The sequence below is a fragment of the Terrapene carolina genome, unplaced genomic scaffold (assembly GCF_002925995.2).
Source record: "Terrapene carolina triunguis isolate 2854851 unplaced genomic scaffold, T_m_triunguis-2.0 Scaffold633, whole genome shotgun sequence".
NCBI lineage: Eukaryota > Metazoa > Chordata > Testudines > Emydidae > Terrapene > Terrapene triunguis.
Genome location: NW_020664984.1, coordinates 3,588,475 through 3,606,451, shown reverse-complemented (window position 1 = coordinate 3,606,451; position 17,977 = coordinate 3,588,475). Strand labels below are relative to the sequence as shown.

General features: G+C 49.8%; 1 protein-coding gene across 1 annotated transcript in view; it reads left to right on the top strand.

Moving 5' to 3' along the window:
• Nucleotides 1-17,977, top strand: part of SIGLEC1 (sialic acid binding Ig like lectin 1) — a 46,541-nt gene that overhangs the window by 26,684 nt on the left and 1,880 nt on the right. Inside the window, exons 10-19 of the mRNA XM_026659547.2 lie at nucleotides 252-506; nucleotides 1,920-2,219; nucleotides 4,285-4,545; nucleotides 6,390-6,692; nucleotides 7,231-7,485; nucleotides 10,141-10,446; nucleotides 10,907-11,158; nucleotides 13,076-13,384; nucleotides 14,857-15,111; nucleotides 15,973-16,275. Of these exons, the coding sequence (XP_026515332.2) occupies nucleotides 252-506; nucleotides 1,920-2,219; nucleotides 4,285-4,545; nucleotides 6,390-6,692; nucleotides 7,231-7,485; nucleotides 10,141-10,446; nucleotides 10,907-11,158; nucleotides 13,076-13,384; nucleotides 14,857-15,111; nucleotides 15,973-16,275 (2,799 nt within the window). The remainder of the gene's footprint in view (nucleotides 1-251; nucleotides 507-1,919; nucleotides 2,220-4,284; nucleotides 4,546-6,389; nucleotides 6,693-7,230; nucleotides 7,486-10,140; nucleotides 10,447-10,906; nucleotides 11,159-13,075; nucleotides 13,385-14,856; nucleotides 15,112-15,972; nucleotides 16,276-17,977) is intronic.

Here is a 17,977-nt window from a genome sequence, read left to right as displayed (position 1 = left end):
CTCCAGCCCATCTCTTGGGGACAGATTGCACTGTCAGGAAATGGATTCTAGGATACAGACTAACTCCCCCTTGGGTTAAGACCATCCCCTTGCTCCTTCGTATACCCCCATGGGCTGCCCCCTTGGTCTTCCAGCCCTAGCAGGCCGTTATGTCATGCTCCATAATGTACCCAAAGAGACGCATCTTTCGTTGCTTTGCACTTCCCCCGTCGCTCAGTCCCTGAATCCTGTTTGTCTCTCTTCCCCCTCAGCGGCGAGGGTCATCGCCACACCGGCCTCAGAGGTGCAGGAAGGCCAGGGGGTCAACCTGACCTGCCAAGTGAGCAGCAACTCATCGGCCATGACTAACTACAGCTGGTACAGAAATGGCCAGTGGCTGTCCACGGGCCTGGCCAATTCCCGGGTGTTCCAGCAGGTGGCCAGTGCAGACGCGGGGGTCTATTACTGCAAGGCAACGAATAACGGAACAAGCAGAAGCTCCGCCTTGGTCTCGTTGAATGTGCTGTGTAAGTGCCAGACACTTTGAATCTTCATGGCAGTGGCCGGTTCCCACAGGAGTAGGTGCGCATGGGCCCCAGTGGTGCAGTCAGTCGGGTCCCAACCAACACACCTGACTACACTTGCAGGTGCGCGTTGCGGTTGTGTGTACATGTGAGGGTGCATTTGGCTACATGTCGGTGGATGCATGTGTGTTCATCTGGGTGCGTGGGTCCATGCAGTGTGGGTGTGTGCATGTGTGGGTGTATGTGCACCCGTGTGCATGGTTTGTGTGTGTCTGGTCTCTTGCGTACACGCAGGAGCATGCATGTGTGCCAACACGTATGTGCACGTGTAACCCAGGCTTACTCAGGCTGGTGCTCTGGCCCCAGTAGTGGCTGAATCACATGAAAGCTGAGGACCCTGTTATGCCCCAAACAGGGACCTCGGTCTCTAAAAGCATGAGCTAAAATACCCAGAGCCGTTAGCTCAAGGCTGGAGCCAGCCCACCGACGTCCATGTGATCCAACCACTAGAGGGGGACCATGCGCCACCCTGAGTACGAACGGGTGACACGTGCGTCTGTTCCAGAGAGAAGCTACCTGTGAAACTCTGCAATCAGATGTGACTTATTGAACACTGGCGACCAGCCCGCGTGCAGACCCTGTGCTGTCGTCTACCACGCGCAGTGCCGTCGCTTCCCCTCCCATCCTCGCACAGCCGGGCTGTTTGCGTCAGGATCCAAACTGCTCGCCCGGCTTTTTAAAACTCACTGTCGGTTTCTTCACGTCCGTCTCAAAACCTCAGAAACTCATTCTCCTGCTTCCGGTCATTAGTACCAGCTTCCGCCCTGCCCTCCACTTGGTCACTGCTGATGAGAGACTGCCTCCTCCGCTGCAGACCCTGCCAGCAAGAGTAGATTTGGGGCCAGGCTGTATTCTTTTCAAGGGTTACCATAGGAAGCTAAAACCTGAGCAGAACGGACAATAAATAGCTTGTCTGTAATTAACCGGCTAGTGTGGGTGTGGGTGAGACCATGTGTGTATTAGAACACGCATGAGCATGTGTGTGTATTTTAGCAGGCAAGTGAGCATGTGCGTGTTAGAATGTGTGTGAGTGTGTGTATTTTAGCATGCATGGGATCATGTGCCTTCGTGTGTGAGATTCTCTCTACTGGATGGAATCAGAGCTTTTCTTCTGTGTGTCATAGCCCCAGTACAGCTCACAGCTAATGGCGATTCTCTGCTAGCTCAATCACTTGAGGAGCTGAGTTCCATCACTGTGTCCCTGTAAGGTTTCTAGTGGCTGTGGTATGCAGCAGAGTGATGACAATGGTGAGGATCTAGGTGGCCATGGGATGGTCCAAGAGGGATAGGAGGGGTCTTTAAACAATCCTCAAGACATTTATAACTTGAGGACGATCTTTGCTCCCGACTCTTCAGACGCCCCCAGGAATCCCCGAATGACCTCGTTCCTGGAGGCGGAGATGGGCAGACTGGCCATCATCCGGTGTGTGGTGGATAGCAACCCCCCGGCCCAGCTGTCCCTGTATAAAGGAGATGAACTTGTGGCCTCCACCAGCTCCAGGACTGCAGCCACCCAACGGATCGGCATCGCTGCCTCCCCGAACTCCCTGAGGGTGGAGATCCGGGACATCACGCTGGAGGACGAAGGGAACTATCGCTTCACTGCTAGCAATGCATATGGCACATCTTCTGGCCGCCTGTACTTCCGTGTGCAAAGTGAGTATGGAGGAAATGGCTAGAGGACGTGTGCAGCACTGCCCTCTGCTGGGTGCACGCAGAACTGCTCATCTGTGTGTCCTAGATCCCGTGCTGCTAGGGAGTGGTCAGATGCTACTTTGATTCTAGGGCCTCAGGAGCAGCGGGATCTGAGTTCGATCCCCGCTCTCCCCATGAAGTTCCCTGGGGACAAGGACCTCCTAGGAAGCCCTGGCACTAGGCAGGGGTCCCTGCACTAGAGACAGGTGATTGACTACAGGTTTCATAGGGTCTGTCTGGGGAAATGCCTTCAAGTTTGGCTACTTCTCCAAATCTTGGACCAGGTTTCCCAGGCTACAAAACCAGCCTGGAAACAGTGTGAGAATGGAGAGACCTAGTATGCACCCGGCTAGAAATACCACAAGATGGGGGACGGGTTGGCCCTGGTTCTTCTGTCTGTAGCTAGGAAGGGCAAAGGGTATGCAGGGAAATGACCTGTAATGAAGGGGGTGAGGAGGAATCAGAGAATATCAGGGTTGGAAGGGTCCTCAGGAGGTCATCTAGTCCAACCCCCTGCTCAAAGCAGGACCAACCCCAACTAAATCATCCCAGCCAGGGCTTTGTCAAGCCTGACCTTAAAAACCTCTAAGGAAGGAGATTCCACCACCTCCCTAGGTAACCCATTCCAGTACTTCACTATCTTCCTAGTGAAAAAGTTGTTCCTAATATCCAACCTAAACCTCCCCCACTGCAACTTGAGACCATTACTCCTTGTTCTGTCATCTGGTACCACTGAGAACAGTCTAGATCCATCCCCTTTGGAACCTCCTTTCAGGGAGTTGAAAGCAGCTATCAAATCCCCCCTCATTCTTCTCTTCTGCAGACGAAACAATCCCAGTTCCCTCAGCCTCTCCTCAGAAGTCATGTGTTCCAGCCCCCTAATCATTTTTGTTGCTCTCCGCTGGACTCTTTCCAATTTTCCCACATCCTTCTTGTAGTGTGGGGCCCAAAACTGGACACAGTACTCCAGACGAGACCTCACCAATGTCGAACAGAGGGGAATGATCACATCCCTCGATCTGCCGGCAATGCCCCTACTTATACAGCCCAAAATGGCTGCATTGAGAATAGCTGAGCATCTGAGAACTGTTAAGCAGGGGAGCTGCCCCTAGATGAATAACTCCCGGGAGCATTCGGGTGGGACTTGCCCATCACCCTAGAAGAGGAAAAGCCCTCTCTGCATTCAGGGGTACTTTAATGAGTATTTGGCCTAAGGCCTCTCTGCTGTGTTTATTGGACACCGTAGCCTTCACTTCCTGTCCTAACTGGTTATGTAGTATTGCTACATAACAGTTGCCATGTTCCACTGCAGAGGTGGCAGCGTAGTAATGGTGGGTGATCCTGATTGTAAAGCACCAGCAGGAGCATTTGGGGCTCTGTTATTGATGTAGCACTGAGAGGCGTGCACAGTCCCGCACAGGCAGCCAGATAAAGATCCCTGCCCAAGAAGCTTACAAACCACGGACTAGATCTTGATGTCCTCGCTCAGTCCTTCCTCAGGCAAACTCCCGTTGACTTTGTAATGAGTGAGACTGGAATGCCGCTGCCAAGACCTGAGCCAGCGTAGGGAGGGCGGTGAAGTGCACTGGGGTGGTGTAAACTGAGGCGGGTGGGGATTCTTGAAGGAGGAGAGGAAAAGGCCTTGACGGATGGTGATGGAAATTAGGGTTAGGCCAAAATCAGAACCCCAGATCCAAAGCCTGAGTTTCAGGGAAGTTAGGATCTGGATCCAGAGTTTGCATTTCAAGCCTGTCTCTGTAATGAGCCGACACACTGAACGCAACCTCTGTCCCCCCTGGATTTTGTGGGAGCCCAGCTTTAGATCCACTTCCAGGTCTGGATTTCCCATCTTGGCTATAAAAGGCTGAATGAGAACTGCCCGAATAGCAGCCCCCGTATTTTGGATTCAGATCCAAACTTGGCATGTCGGGGCCATCTAGGGTGGGGCCAGAGGTAGGATTCAACTTGCTGCTGAGAGCCAGGCTGTTGTTATCTCTCTTTGCTGTGGCTTGTCTCCATCCTCTAGCCGCCAGAGTTCTAATTACGCCCTCCACGGACGTTCAGGAAGGGGATGATGTCTCCCTGACATGTGATGTGACAGGAAATGCTCCAGAGGGCGCCATTTACACCTGGTACAAAAACGGCCACCGGCTTCAAGCGAGCTCGGAGAGCTCCCTCGCCTTCCCACACATAACCAGTGGGGATACTGGCTCTTACCACTGCAAAGCTCACAGCCCCGAGGGAACCAGCAGCAGCATCTCCCCAGCCGTCAGCTTACACGTCTCTTGTAAGTGAGATTGTTTATCCAGGTGGAGGCTGAGCCAGTTCTGATGGAGGTCTGTGGACAGCGTCCCATTGATGTCAGTGGATATTGGAGCAGCCCGTTGCATTGCATCGCTGCTTAACTGCGCCCTGGGCTGGGTGCATGGCTTTTCACCAGAGCATTGCCGGAGGACGGCTATTCCCGGAGCGGGTTGGAAATTTTCCAGCGGGAGATTTTCCCGGCAGGAAATGCTGATTCATCGAAAGCAAAACGTTTCGCAGAAACGCGTCGTCTTTGGTGAAAATTTGTTTTGAAACCAAAAGGTGAAAAGAGCGTTTCAATCGGGTCCAATGTTCCATTGCAGCCTTCTCGGACCAGAACGTTTCGCTTTTCCATTTCGACGTGACTTTTGGTTTCTGATTTTTCCCGTTTTTATTATAAAATATCACATAAAATGAAAACAAAAAGGGAAAATCAGGACGAAACGTTTCAATGTTGTCAAAACAAAATGTTTTGATTGACCTGAAATTTTATTTATTTTTTCTTCAGAATTTTGGCTAGCGGGAAATTTCAGAATTCTTTGATTTTGTTCCATTCTGGAACTAAAGACATTTCCAAATCACGAATCTCCCCCTGAACCAAAAATGGCAGTTTCTGCACAGCTCTGCGACTGCCACAGGCCGCGGCTGGTCTAGATTCCATGAACCAGGGCCCTGCTCCAGGACAGCCTATCACTCCCGATGGCTCTAGAGAGAGAGGTTCTGGCACTGATCATGACGAGCCAGATGCAGGAGCCCGTATTGCTCAGTAACATTCACACTGACCTCAGTAGGAATTTGCCTGAGCAAAGAGGGAACAGGAACCGTGGAAGGGACGCAGGTTTCACGCTGCCCCTTCCCAATGTTGTATCAAAGGCTTATTGAGCAGAGCAGGAGACGGTACGGGCCACACATCCTTGGGAACACTAAAGGTGAAAGAGTCAGGGCACCACCCATTTCAGCCCGTATCATGGCATTTACACTGTAGAAGGCAGAGCCAAGAGGGAAAAGGTTTTCCCATCCTTTGAAAGTTTTCAGGAGTTGGAAAAATTTTCCCATCCTGAATCTGGACCAAACACCAAAATCTTGACAATTTTCTGCAAACTGAAAAAACAAAACAACAAAACCAAACTTCAGGCCCAGATCAATGGAAATATTTCATTTTGATCATTTCGAAACCATTTTGTTTTGATTTTGAACTTTTCTTTCCTTGTTAACCTTTTTTAAAAGTCTAACTGGCTGACTTTTCAAAAGAAAGTCATTTTGAACTTGAAAACTGGTGTTTTTCATTTCAAATCTTCTGCAACTTTTTTCCCAAACATTATTCAAGGCTGGAGATTTGTCAAAACTGACTCTGTTTCACAAGCAGATTCATTTTCAATTAATCAACATTTTTTGACCCCAAAAAATTGCATTGAAAATTCCCAACCAACTCTAGGAACAGAAGCGAACCACAAGTATAAATTAAAAAGTATTCGGAGTGGACTCTTTAATTTAGATTTTCAAATGGGAATGGGGCGGTCTGATCAGATTTTTCTGGGTGGATCTGCCTTTCCTTCTTCTCCTTCTATTATTTATAGTGTGGTAGTGTCTGCAATGGAGAACCTACAGGATAAAAGGACTTAAGAGATGAAGGGTTGTGAGGGGAGAAGGGATTCAGCATAGACGTTTTAAGCAACTGACAGTGAATGTTGTGCTGGTGAAATAGGCTGGCAGCCCAGAGACAATGCTTTGCTGATCAAAGAAGGAATCATGGCATTAAAGGCTCAAGATGATGGCAAATGAAGAGCATGTTCACTGTGCCTTAATGCTAGTGTCTCACCCCAACAGATCCACCCCGGGAGCCCGAGTTGACCTCCTTCCTGGAGACACCAGATGGGCAGCTGGGCGTTCTCCAGTGCACTGTTGATAGTGACCCACAGTCAGAGTTATCTCTGTTCAGAGGAGGTGAACTTGTGGCTTCCACCACTGGCTCCCACCCTGCAGCCGGACAGCGAGTCAGCGTCTCCTCATCACACAACAGCTTGAAGGTGGAGATCCAGGCTGTGGTGATGGAGGATGAAGGAGAGTATGTGTGTTCTGCTAGTAACGCGTACGGCAACTCAACCACCTCACTGAACTTCACTGCAGAGAGTGAGTGCAACATTGCCCTCTACTGCCATGGGAATTGGATCCATCCATCCATCCATCCCCCTACATACTGCTGTATCCAGCCAGCCAGCCACCTAGATACCTCTTATAGCTATAGATCCAGCCATACATACCCCTGTATCCAACCATCCACCTAAATATCCCCTGTATCTACCTATCCATCCACACATCCCCATACATCCCCCTATATCCATCCATCCACCTAAATACCCCCTGTATCTGTCTATCTATTCATGCATTCCCATACATACCCCTGCATCCATCCATCCATCAATCCTCTTACATACACCTGTATCTATCTGTCCATCCTTCTCCATACTTATCCCTGTATCTCTCTCTCTCTCTCTCTCTCTCTCTCTAATCCTTGCATCCCCATACAGATCGCTGTATCCATCCATTCATCCCTCTACATAACTGTCATATCCATCTGTCCATCTCCATACATACCCCTTTATCTATCCATCCATCCCTCCCTCCCCATAGTATATAAACATTTTCTCACATTAGTCTTTCCTCCCAGCTGCAAGGGTCTGGATCTCTCCTTCGCCGGATGTCCACGAGGGGGATGCTGTTAACCTAACCTGTGCAGTTGACAGTGATGCCCCGGGGATGCCGCACTACACCTGGTATAAGAACAACATATGGTTCAGCAAGGGCCCTGGCAGGTCACTCGTGTTTCCCAAGGTCACCACCGCTGATGCTGCATCCTACCACTGCACGGTGAAGACCCAGGAGAGGGTTAGAAGCTCTTCCCCAGGCACTTTGAACGTCCTCTGTAAGTTCTTTGCATGGTTGAACTGTGCAAGGTTCAGAGAAAAATGCCTCTGTATCCACCAGCCCAGCCCAGCGCCCCCAGCCCACTGGCACTAAAAAGGGGAACTAGATAAGCGACCCCTCCATACATTAGTGGGGAGGGGAGGGCTGCATCCTGCTTTGGCTACTGCTGGAGACAAGACCCCAGAGTTGGTGGACCTATGGTCTGATCTGCAGGGCAAAGTCTACGTCCTTAGAGGGACCCCATTGTAGGAGCGTAGTGTAGTCCTCCCCCCGGTCTTTAGAAAGCAGACAGTGCTCCAGGGTTTGTGCCCACTCAAACCACACATGGGAGAAAAGGCATTCAAACATTAGCAAGAGACGTGTTTGGATTGAGCCTTAAAATATTGAGCTATCCCTTGGGAACTGGGGGTTTGAAGGATCTGGGAATTGTGTCAAGTAAGGGGTGGGGTCTAGTCTGGGGGTCAGGGAAGGTTTCCTTGTCCCCATCCTGCCTCCCTAGAGTGGAAATCCGCCCATGCTCCTGGGCATGTGCTCCCAGCTGGTTCCCAACCTGGCTATCAGTTTAGGAGTCAGCTGTTAGAGGACATGTCAGGAGGGTAGCTGTGGAGGGTGTGGGCAGCAGGGAGATGGGTGGGCGGAGCTCATTGGGGAGGTAAGGCAGCTGCAAAGGGTCACGTCTAGGTGTGGAAGTGGGATGGACAGTGGTTCGGACTGAGCTAGTTTCAGCTGGAAACCAGGTAAATTCAGAATTTGCCAAATCTCATCTAAAGCCAGAACCACGGCCCTCCTTGTTACCACCAGCCACAGCCTCACCTGGAACTAGATGTGGGTGAAAAATACCAAGCATTTTGTACAGAAAGTGTTGAAATTTTTTCACATTTTTCAAAATTCCCCAAGAAAAATTTACAAAAAACTGAAACGGAAAAATGGTCCATTTTCAAAAACTGTTTTCATTAAACATTTTCTGATTTTTGAAAACCAAAATTGATTTATTTTTATTGGAAACCACTTTTTTTTAAACGAAAGCCAAAAAAACATTTTACAGAAACATTTTTGGTTTCCGGTTTTTCTATGTTCGTTAAAAAAAAGTTTCAATTAAAAATATTTTTCAGAGGTTCATGGATTCCAAGGCCAGAAGGGACCACTGTGACCATCCAGTCTGCTCTCCTCTATAACGCACCCGGAGACCTGCCCCACAATAATCCCTAGAGCCGAACTTTTAGAAAACCAGCCCATCTTGATTTAAAAATTGCTAATGATGGAGAATCCACCATGATCCTTGTTAAGTTGCTCCAAGGGTTAATTACGCTCACCGTTAAAAATGCACGCCTTATTTCAAGTCTGAATTTGTCCAGCTTCAACTTCCAGCCTTTGGATCGTGTTAGACCTTTGTCTGCTAGATTGAAGAGCCCATTGTTAAATATTTGTTCCCCGTGTAGGCACGTATCGACTGTGATCAAATCACCTCTTAAGCGTCTCTTTGTTGAGTAAAACAAATTGACCTCCTTGAGTCTGGTGACCAGCACTACTTAACACCCAACCCTAGGGTTCCCCAAAAACTCAGCCAACAAGTCCAGGGGTCCTCCTCACGCCCCTTATCCTGAGTATCAAGTGCTGAGGCAAGAAAGTGGAGCAAACATTGCTAAAAATGGCACAGGACAATGGGCATGACTTTTGAACGGAGTTCACCCGGCCTACATCCGAGCCCTGTTTGTGTTTATTTCCCATGAGTATTAGTGTAAAAGAGTTCCCGGGAGAGAAGTTGCCAAAAGTGGAGAATCCACAGGTGATTCTAGAGAATACTGATAAAAGCGAGTTTTCAATCCCCCCCCCCGAACCCCGATTCTTAGGGTCACACTCTCATCCAATCAGGGAACAGTGACCCACCATGCGACACCAACGTGTCCAATCAACGCCGCTTGACTTTTTGTATTGAATACTCATCGCAAACAGCTTGTGAACGAGCGACAGGCCAAGGGTCCGTCATAGAAATCTCCTGCCAAGTCATTTTGAATAATGACATAACTAGAAAAAAGAGGCAAAGTTCACTGAATAAATCATAGAATCTCAGGGTTGGAAGGGACCTCAGGAGGGCATCTAGTCCAACCCCCTGCTCAAAGCAGGATCAATCCCCAGACAGATTTTTGCCCCAGATCCCTAAATGGCCCCTTCAAGGATTGAACTCATAACCCTAGGTTTAGCAGGCCAATGCTCAAGCCACTGAGCTATCCCCAGGAGCGCCGCCAGCTTTTCTGCCGCCCTAGGTGGCAGAAGGTCCCGCCCCGAAATGCCGCCTCCCACAGAGGCAGCGGAAGGTCCCGCCGCCAAAATACCGTCACGCTGCCCCCCAAATTGTAGCTGCCTAGGCGACCGCCTAGGTCTCTTAATGGGTTGCGCCGGCCCTGGCTATCCCTCCCCCCCAATGAGCTGTGACAAATTGCTTGCCCAGCTCTAATAACGGCTCCTTCCTGAAACCTTCCTGGCTCTAGTTCACAGATTCACAGAGTCCCAAGCTAGAAGAAGCCATTCGATTATCCAGTCCGACCACCTGTATAGCACAGGGCAGGGAATTTCACCCAGGTACCCAATAATTTGTGAGTCACTGAGGTCACATTAAAGTTCTGAAGTCAAATTAAATCCTCCTTCCTTGTAGATCCTCCCAGGAATCTCTGGGTGAAGTCCTTCCTGGAGACTCAAGATGGGAAGTTAGCCATCATCGTCTGTGCTGTTGACAGTAACCCGCAGTCAGAACTGGCCCTGCGCAGAGCTGATGAGCTGGTTGCTTCTGGTTCCTCCCGAGGTGACGGGGCATCCGGACAGAGGTTACGTGTCTCGTCCTCTCCTAACACCTTGAAACTGGAGATCAGGAGCGTCACCTTGGAGGATGAAGGGACGTACGTGTGCTCGGCAAACAATGCGATCGGCGAGGCCAGCGCCTCCGTATACTTCACCATCGAGAGTGAGTATGGAGTTCGTCACTCCCATTGCGCTCCAGTGTTGCTTAGAAGGGAATTCGGGGCAGATTCTCTCCCACACTGCCCTCCCCCTGCACCAGGGAGTGAAATCTTCCAGTCTATTCTGCTGGGGATTCTCCTGGCCAGGAGAGTGCTAACTAAGTGGGCAAAGAAGCCACAGAGCCATCTGACCCCAGCATAGGGGGTGTGTAGAGACAGGGAAGCAGATATGGCTGAAACATGCTGCGCTCCAGCTATCCCTGGTTGGTGAATGTGGATCATTGCCAGGTGTGTAGGTTAGAGCAGCCCCCATGCTGCTCTAACCTATGCCAGGCCTGGGGTAGAATTGGGCAGAGGATCAGAAATCTGTAACAGTCTACCACGCTGACTCCGATGGTTCGTTATTGGTTTCAAAGGGCTGCTCCAGCTGTATCCATTCCAGCTTTGCTCTGGTTTCTTCCACAGCTGTGAGGGTTGTGATCCAAGCAGGTCCCGATGTACGTGAGGGGGACCGCATCACACTGACCTGTGAGGATACCAGTGCCCGGCCGAGCACCATTTACACCTGGTACAAGAACACCAAATGGCTGGCGGAGGGCCCTGGCAGTTCCCTCACGATCCGTGGTGCGGCGGGCACTGATGCTGGCTCGTATTCCTGCACGGCTCACAATGACAGGGGAAGGAGGACATCTCTGCCCACCGCCTTGCGCGTGCTCTGTAAGTTGCCTGCAGTTTAGATAACGTTACGTCCTCTCAGATGGAGCATGCAACCGAATTCCCAGTGCAGGTGACTTCAATCACAAAACCAAGTCTTGCTGGGTGCCTGCCAGGACTAGCTCCAGGGACAAGACATCATTGTTTCTCTGGGGAAAGGGGGACATTTCCCTGCTGGACACAACCCAAATGGGTCAAATTCTTGAAACGTTATTTAGCTTTAAATATCTTAAGTGGAAACGTTACCCACACTAGAAAGGGAAGGTCTTTGTCCCCCTCTAGTGGCTGCTCCACATCAGAGGTTAATGAGTCTGCCATGGCTGCCAGCTAATGAACAGGCTTAGTCCTTTCACGCGCACTTTTAGCTCTGTAAATCCTCGGTTCAAATCCTGCTGTTGGCTCAGATGGGGTCAGTTATAGAAACATACCGGGCCAGAACCTGCTTTCAGTGGTGGCAGCGTAAATCCAGAGGAACAGAGTTTCTCCAGAGCAATGCTACCCCACAGTGATTCGGGGACCAATGAGAAGTGCCTTCAAAATACCTGAGATAGAAGGAGATTGACTCCGGCAGCGTTACACTGGTGTAACGGAGATCGGCATGTGGTGCACTGCATCTGCCCTAGCACTCTATTAACAGTGGGCACAGCCCCACGGGCTTTCCCCGCATTGCTGTCTGCCTGGGCCTCGGCCCTGGCCTGGAGGGCAAACTCCAGGAGAGACAGAGGAGAAGCTCATTTGCTGTGGCCCATTCCACCTTCAGCCTCTCTGTTGTGACTGCCAACGGGAGGCAATCGGCGCCAGTCGTGGTGACTGCGCCCTAGCAACTCTGTTCAGGCTCCGGGTCACGTCACACACATCGGTGGATGGTATCAAGTGCCGATGACGTCCGGTCACCACTGAGCTAGTCAGGGAGTTGACCAGGGGCCCCGTGTTATAAGCGTCACGCTAGAACCGATTGGGAATTTTGTAACAAAACGTTTTTTTCATTGGAAAACACGGATTCCTCAGAGCCTAAACGCTTCATAGGAAAGGGTCAATTTCAATGAATTTCCCATTTCAAACTTTTTTGGAAAAGAGAGATTCTACGTCGTCGAAGCATCCCATTTCGACATTTTCTAAATGCTTTTTGGTTCAAACCGATTTCCCATTTAGAAATTTAAGTTAACTGTAAAAAGCGACAAAGAGTCCTGTGGCACCTTATAGACTAACAGACGTATTGGAGCATAAGCTTTCGTGGGTGAATACCCACTGTGACTGATGAAGTGGGTATTCACCCATGAAAACTTATGCTCTAATACGTAGAATCATAGAATATCAGGGTTGGAAGGGACCTCAGGAGGTCATCTAGTCCAACCCCCTGCTCAAAGGGGGACCAATCCCCAGACAGATTTTTACCCCAGTTCCCTAAGTGGCCCCCTCAAGGATCAAACTCACAACCCTGGGTTTAGCAGGCCAATACTCAAACCACTGAGCTATCCCTCCCCCTATCCATCTGTTAGTCTATAAGGTGCCACAGGACTCTTTGTCACTTTTTACAGATCCAGACTAACACGGCTACGCCTCTGAAAGTTAACTGAAGATACAAAACATGTAAAAAAATATGAATCGGTCAACATTGAAACAAAATGTATCCAAAATTATTGAAACAAAATGTTCCGATTGCGATGTTCAAAAACAAATTTCAGATTTTTGGTTTGCGAAAGTTCTTGAGATTTCTATTCTCCATCCTGATTTGGGACAGGGAGAGTTTTTTAAATCTCAAAAATGCTCAGAGAGCAGGAAAACCATTTCCTTTCTAGAGCTACTCCATAGCCCCTGCCCGTCCCCAGAGCCATCTGGCCAAACTGTGCAACCCCCTTCCAGAAGAAAGTCACTGTCTTTGTTTTTTAACTCAAGTACAACGTGTTCTTGTCTCTTCAGACGCCCCAAGGAAGCCCTCACTCATCTCCTTCCTAGATGCCCAGGATGGGCACCAGGCCATCATCCAATGCACTGTCGACAGCCACCCACCGTCAGATATAGCCTTGTACCGAGGGGCTGAGCGCACGCCCATGGCTTCCACCCGGGGTTCTTGGGGCTCGCCTAACCAGCGGCTGAGCATTCACGTGTCCCACAACTCCCTGAAGGTGGAGATGAAGGACGTCATGCTGGAGGACGCAGGCCAGTACGTCTGCTCGGCTAACAACACCTACGGCAGTGCTGCAGCATCCGTGCGCTTCGGTGTGGAGAGTGAGTGCAGGTGTCTTTTTAACCCTTCTGTGCCGTGCTCTCTCCCTGGAGCACCCACAGGCTATGCGGGGATTTGGATTCAGATCCCACGGGGTGGGGCCAAAGCAGGATCTGGAGCTTGTGCACCTGCAATCTCTGGGGAAACTCAGATTTAAATCTTGATCTGAGCATCACAGCAGATTTGGGTGTAGAACTCAATGCTAGCAGCTGGCGCTAGGCTGACAATGCTAGAGGCTAAGACTTAGATTTGCCAAGTGATCTAGGGCTGTGGTTCTCAACCAGGGGTCTGGGGCCCTCTGGGGGGCCGCGAGCAGGTTTCAGGGGGTCCCTCCAAGCATGGCTGGTGTTAGACTAGCTGGGGCCCAGGGCAGAAAGCCGAAGCCCCAGCGCATGGGGCTGAAGTCCAGGGCCCTGAGCCCCGCCACCCGGAGCTGAAGCCAAAGTCTGAGCAATGGAGCTTCATGGGGGCCCCTGTGGCGTGGGACCCCAGGCAATTGCCCTGCACTAACGCCAGCCCTGGCTTTTATACGCAGAAAACCAGTTACTGTGGCACAGGTGGGCAGTGGAGTTTTTATAGCATGCTGGGGGCAGCTTCAGAAAGAAAAAGGTTGAGAACCCTGATCCAGGGGATTTAGACAGATAGATGCCAATGATGTCACTGAGACAAGGTGGGTGAGGTAATATCTTTATTGAAGTTGGTTCAATAGAAGATATTACATCACCCACCTTGTCTCTCTAATATCCCAGGACTGACATGGCTACAACAACATGGCATACAATAATGTCACTGGGAGATATGTGTCAAAATCCCCTAGCCTGCTTTGAAAATCACATTCCCCCGATGATATCTTTATCTGCACAAGCAATGGCGGTGCAATATACCCACACATGTGCTTCTCCATGCCCCAGCTCTGACCTGGAGGAATCACCTCTAGCAATGAGTAGATAGTTCATTTCTTTGGTCCATTCAAAGGGGGCCAACAAGGGGTCTGATCAGTGCCAATTATGATGGTGCGTTTTGTGGAGGAGGCATCTGGACTAAGACACACCAAACAGCCATCAGAAGGGTCGAACCTTGTGGAATCCGAGATGACTAGTACTGGTTGGAAAATGGAGATTATTTTCTGTCGAAAATGTTGACAAAAATTAACATTTTTCGGTTTTGTGGACATTTTTTGCAGAATTTTTCGATGAAAAACCAAAATCTCAAAAATTGTTGAAAACCCAAAAAGTCGTTGTTTTTACACACACACACACACACACACACACACACACCCAAAATCAGCAAAAATGGAAATTTTCTTGCAAAAATGTCCATTCTGTCAAAAAAAAAATAAAATCTGAGAAAGAACTCAGATGAAAATTTTTTAAGCAGCTCTGCTGATGAGCAGCTAATCGCATGAAACATGGAGCTCTGCCGGTTCCCACTAGAATACACATGGCTGATTTTCCTGATCTCTTCTCCCCATCAGCTGTCAGAATCATGATTGAACCATCTCAGGAAATCCACGAAGGAGTCACAGTCAACGTGACCTGCCTGGTTGCCGATTGGCTCGGGGGCGAGACCAACTACACCTGGTATAAGAACAGCAAGTGGCTGCAGGACGGTCCCGTTAGGTCGCTCCACCTTGATAGGGTCTCCAGCGCCGACACGGGGTCATACCACTGTCGGGCAGAGGGGAGGACAGGAAGTGCCACCTCTGCCCTGCTCAGCTTGGATGTGCTCTGTGAGTGTCAAGGGGATTTGGGGGTTGATTTGTTCACACTAAATAAAGGCAACTTGTTGTTATTATCTGTTATTTCTATAGAGCCATAGATGTGCCCAGCGCTCCATGAGAGTAAAATTAAGACCCAGGCCCAAGGCAGAGCCCCAGATCCAACCCGCTCTGAACTAGGGGAGCATCTAGAATCCAAAATCAAGACGCAAACGTCCCCTCCCTTTAAATGAGCCCAACCAAACAATGATTGAAACAACCTCTTCCTTCTCCTCCTCCTCTCTCCCCTGTCCTTTCACCCCTCACCCCTTGGATGCTAAAAGCCTGGCTAACGTGATTTCTTGGCGTTTGTGTAGCGCTGTTGCAGATTCACTTTGAAGGTCAATAATAGAGAGTTGAACAATTTACAAGGGGACAGTTTTCCATTGGAAAATGCTGATTTGACAACACAAACATTTCCCCAGAACGTATCCATTTCATTGAATTTTTCAAGGGGGAAATCGCTAAAATGTTTTGTTGTGATAAGATCCAAATGTTTTGTTCCAATAAGGCTGAAATGCTTCATTTCCATAATATAATAGAAGAGTCAACACTACAAAGTCGAAATGAAACATTCTGATGGTATCCGAAAGAAACTTTTGGATAAGGTTGAGAAGAAATATTCCATTATGCAAAAAATTACGAGATTTCAAAGCAGGACAAATGAAATTTTGAAATCTTGGAATTTCTCATGGGATGGAAAGTCTGTTTTGTGATCTGTTCTAGTCAATAACTGTAGACCACCACTGGCTGCTCTTAACCAGTCACCTCCTCTTTGTCAGTTGAAGAAGTCCAGCCACCTGATTTAACAGTAACATTGTCTCCTCCATGCAGATGCTCCAAGGAACCCATCAATGAACGCCTTCCTGGAGATCCGCAATGCAAGGGTGGGCCTCATCCAATGCACGGCTGATAGCAACCCACGGGCTGAATTAGCCGTGTACAGAGAGGATAAACTAGTGGCTTCCAGCCAAGGCCCACGCTCAGCAGCCAGCCAGAGGGTCAGTGTGTTTCCATCCTACAACACCTTGAGAGTGGAGATCTGGGATGTCACATCAGCGGATTCAGCAGAATACACGTGCGTGGCCAGCAATGCACTGGGCAACGTGACAGCCACCTCCTACTTCAGTGCGCAAAGTGAGTCAGGCTGCTAGGGGGCTGTGAGACAGGCAGAGCTATCAGCCATGGGTGAGGCTGCCACGTCCCATCTAATCCATCCCCACAGACAACGTAGGATTGTTCCCTACAGCGTGTCCTCCATCCAGTACCGTTGTACCCAGCAGGGGGCACAGACCCTCCGAGGAGCAGATCTGAATCCATCCAGCAGGGGGCAGTGAGGCACATGTGCAAACACAGACACACATAAGAATGGCCAGACTTGGTCTGACCAATCGTCCATCCAGCCCAGTATCCTGTCTACCGACAGTGGCCAATGCCAGGTGCCCCAGAGGGAATGAACAGAACAGGGCAATTATTGAGTGATCCATCCCCTGTTGCCCAGTCCCAGGATCTGGCTATCAGAGGCTGAGGAGCAGCCAGAGCATGGGGTTGCATCTCTGACCATCTTGGTGAATAGCCATTGATGGACTTCTCCTCCATGAATGTATCTGCAGGGCCAGTGCAACCACTAGGCGAACTAGGCGGCCGCCTAGGGTGCCTAGTGGTTGAGGGCGCCTAAAAGCCCGCTCAGGCAAGGGAGGTGGAGTGGAGGTGAGCTGGGGCGGGCTCCCCGGGAGGGGTTAGCTTCCTCGGGGGGGACTCCGCAGGCGGGGTTAGCTGCCGCGGTGGGATAGGGGGCGGGGTTAGCTGAGTGCGGGGGTGGCGCAAGGTGGAAGTTTCACCTAGGGTGCGAAACTTCCTTGCACCGGCCCTGTGTATCTGATGCTTTTTTGAACCCAGTTATAGTTTTGGCCTTCACAACATCCCTTGGCCAGGAGTTCCACAGGGTGACTGTGCGTTGTGTGAAGAAATACTTCCTTTGATTTGTTTTAAACCTGCTGCCTATCAGCAGGTGAGCCCTGGTTCTTGTGTTATATGAAGGACTAAATAACACTTCCTTATTTACTTTCTTCAAACCAGTCATGATTTTATAGACCTCAGTCATATCCCCCCTTAGTCGTCTCTTTCCCATTCTGAACAGTCCCAGCCTTTTTAATCCCTCCTCATATAGAAGCCGTTCCATACCCCTAATCATTTTTGTTGCCCTTCTCTGTATCTTTTTCAATTCTAATATAGCTTTTTTGAGATGGAGCGACCAGAACTGCATATAGAACTGGATTTATAGAGAGGCAATATGATTTTTACTGTCTTAGTATCTATCTCTTTCCTAATGGTTCCCAACATTCTGCTTGCATGTTTAACTGCCGCTGCACAGTGAGCGGATGTTTTCAGAGAACCATCCACAACTCCGAGATCTCTTGGAGATCTGATCCTACCCAGCAGGGGACAGTGGGACACACACGCAGGTCGGACCCTGTCCATCGGGAGGTGATGGAGCACAGACAATAGCCATGACGCGATGACTGAAACAGCATATTGATGACATGAAGACTCAGATGTTGCGGTAGAAGAACACAGCCTCCTGGCTTTGAGCGCTGAGTGTGTTGTCAGACATGACAAACAAGTCACTGGCCTTCCAGGAAGGGGGCTGGAGAGGGAGAGGTTAAATCCAGTACATCAGGGGGGCAACTTCACCTTTCCAAACCTCACTGCCTCCTGCCCCGTACCCATGTTTTGCCCCTGTTGGAGTGACTTGAGTCACAGCAGTGTCTGGAAAATCACTATGCAGACAGCTGTTTGTGGTTTTACACTGGCCGGAATAACCCTCCTCTCCTCTCTC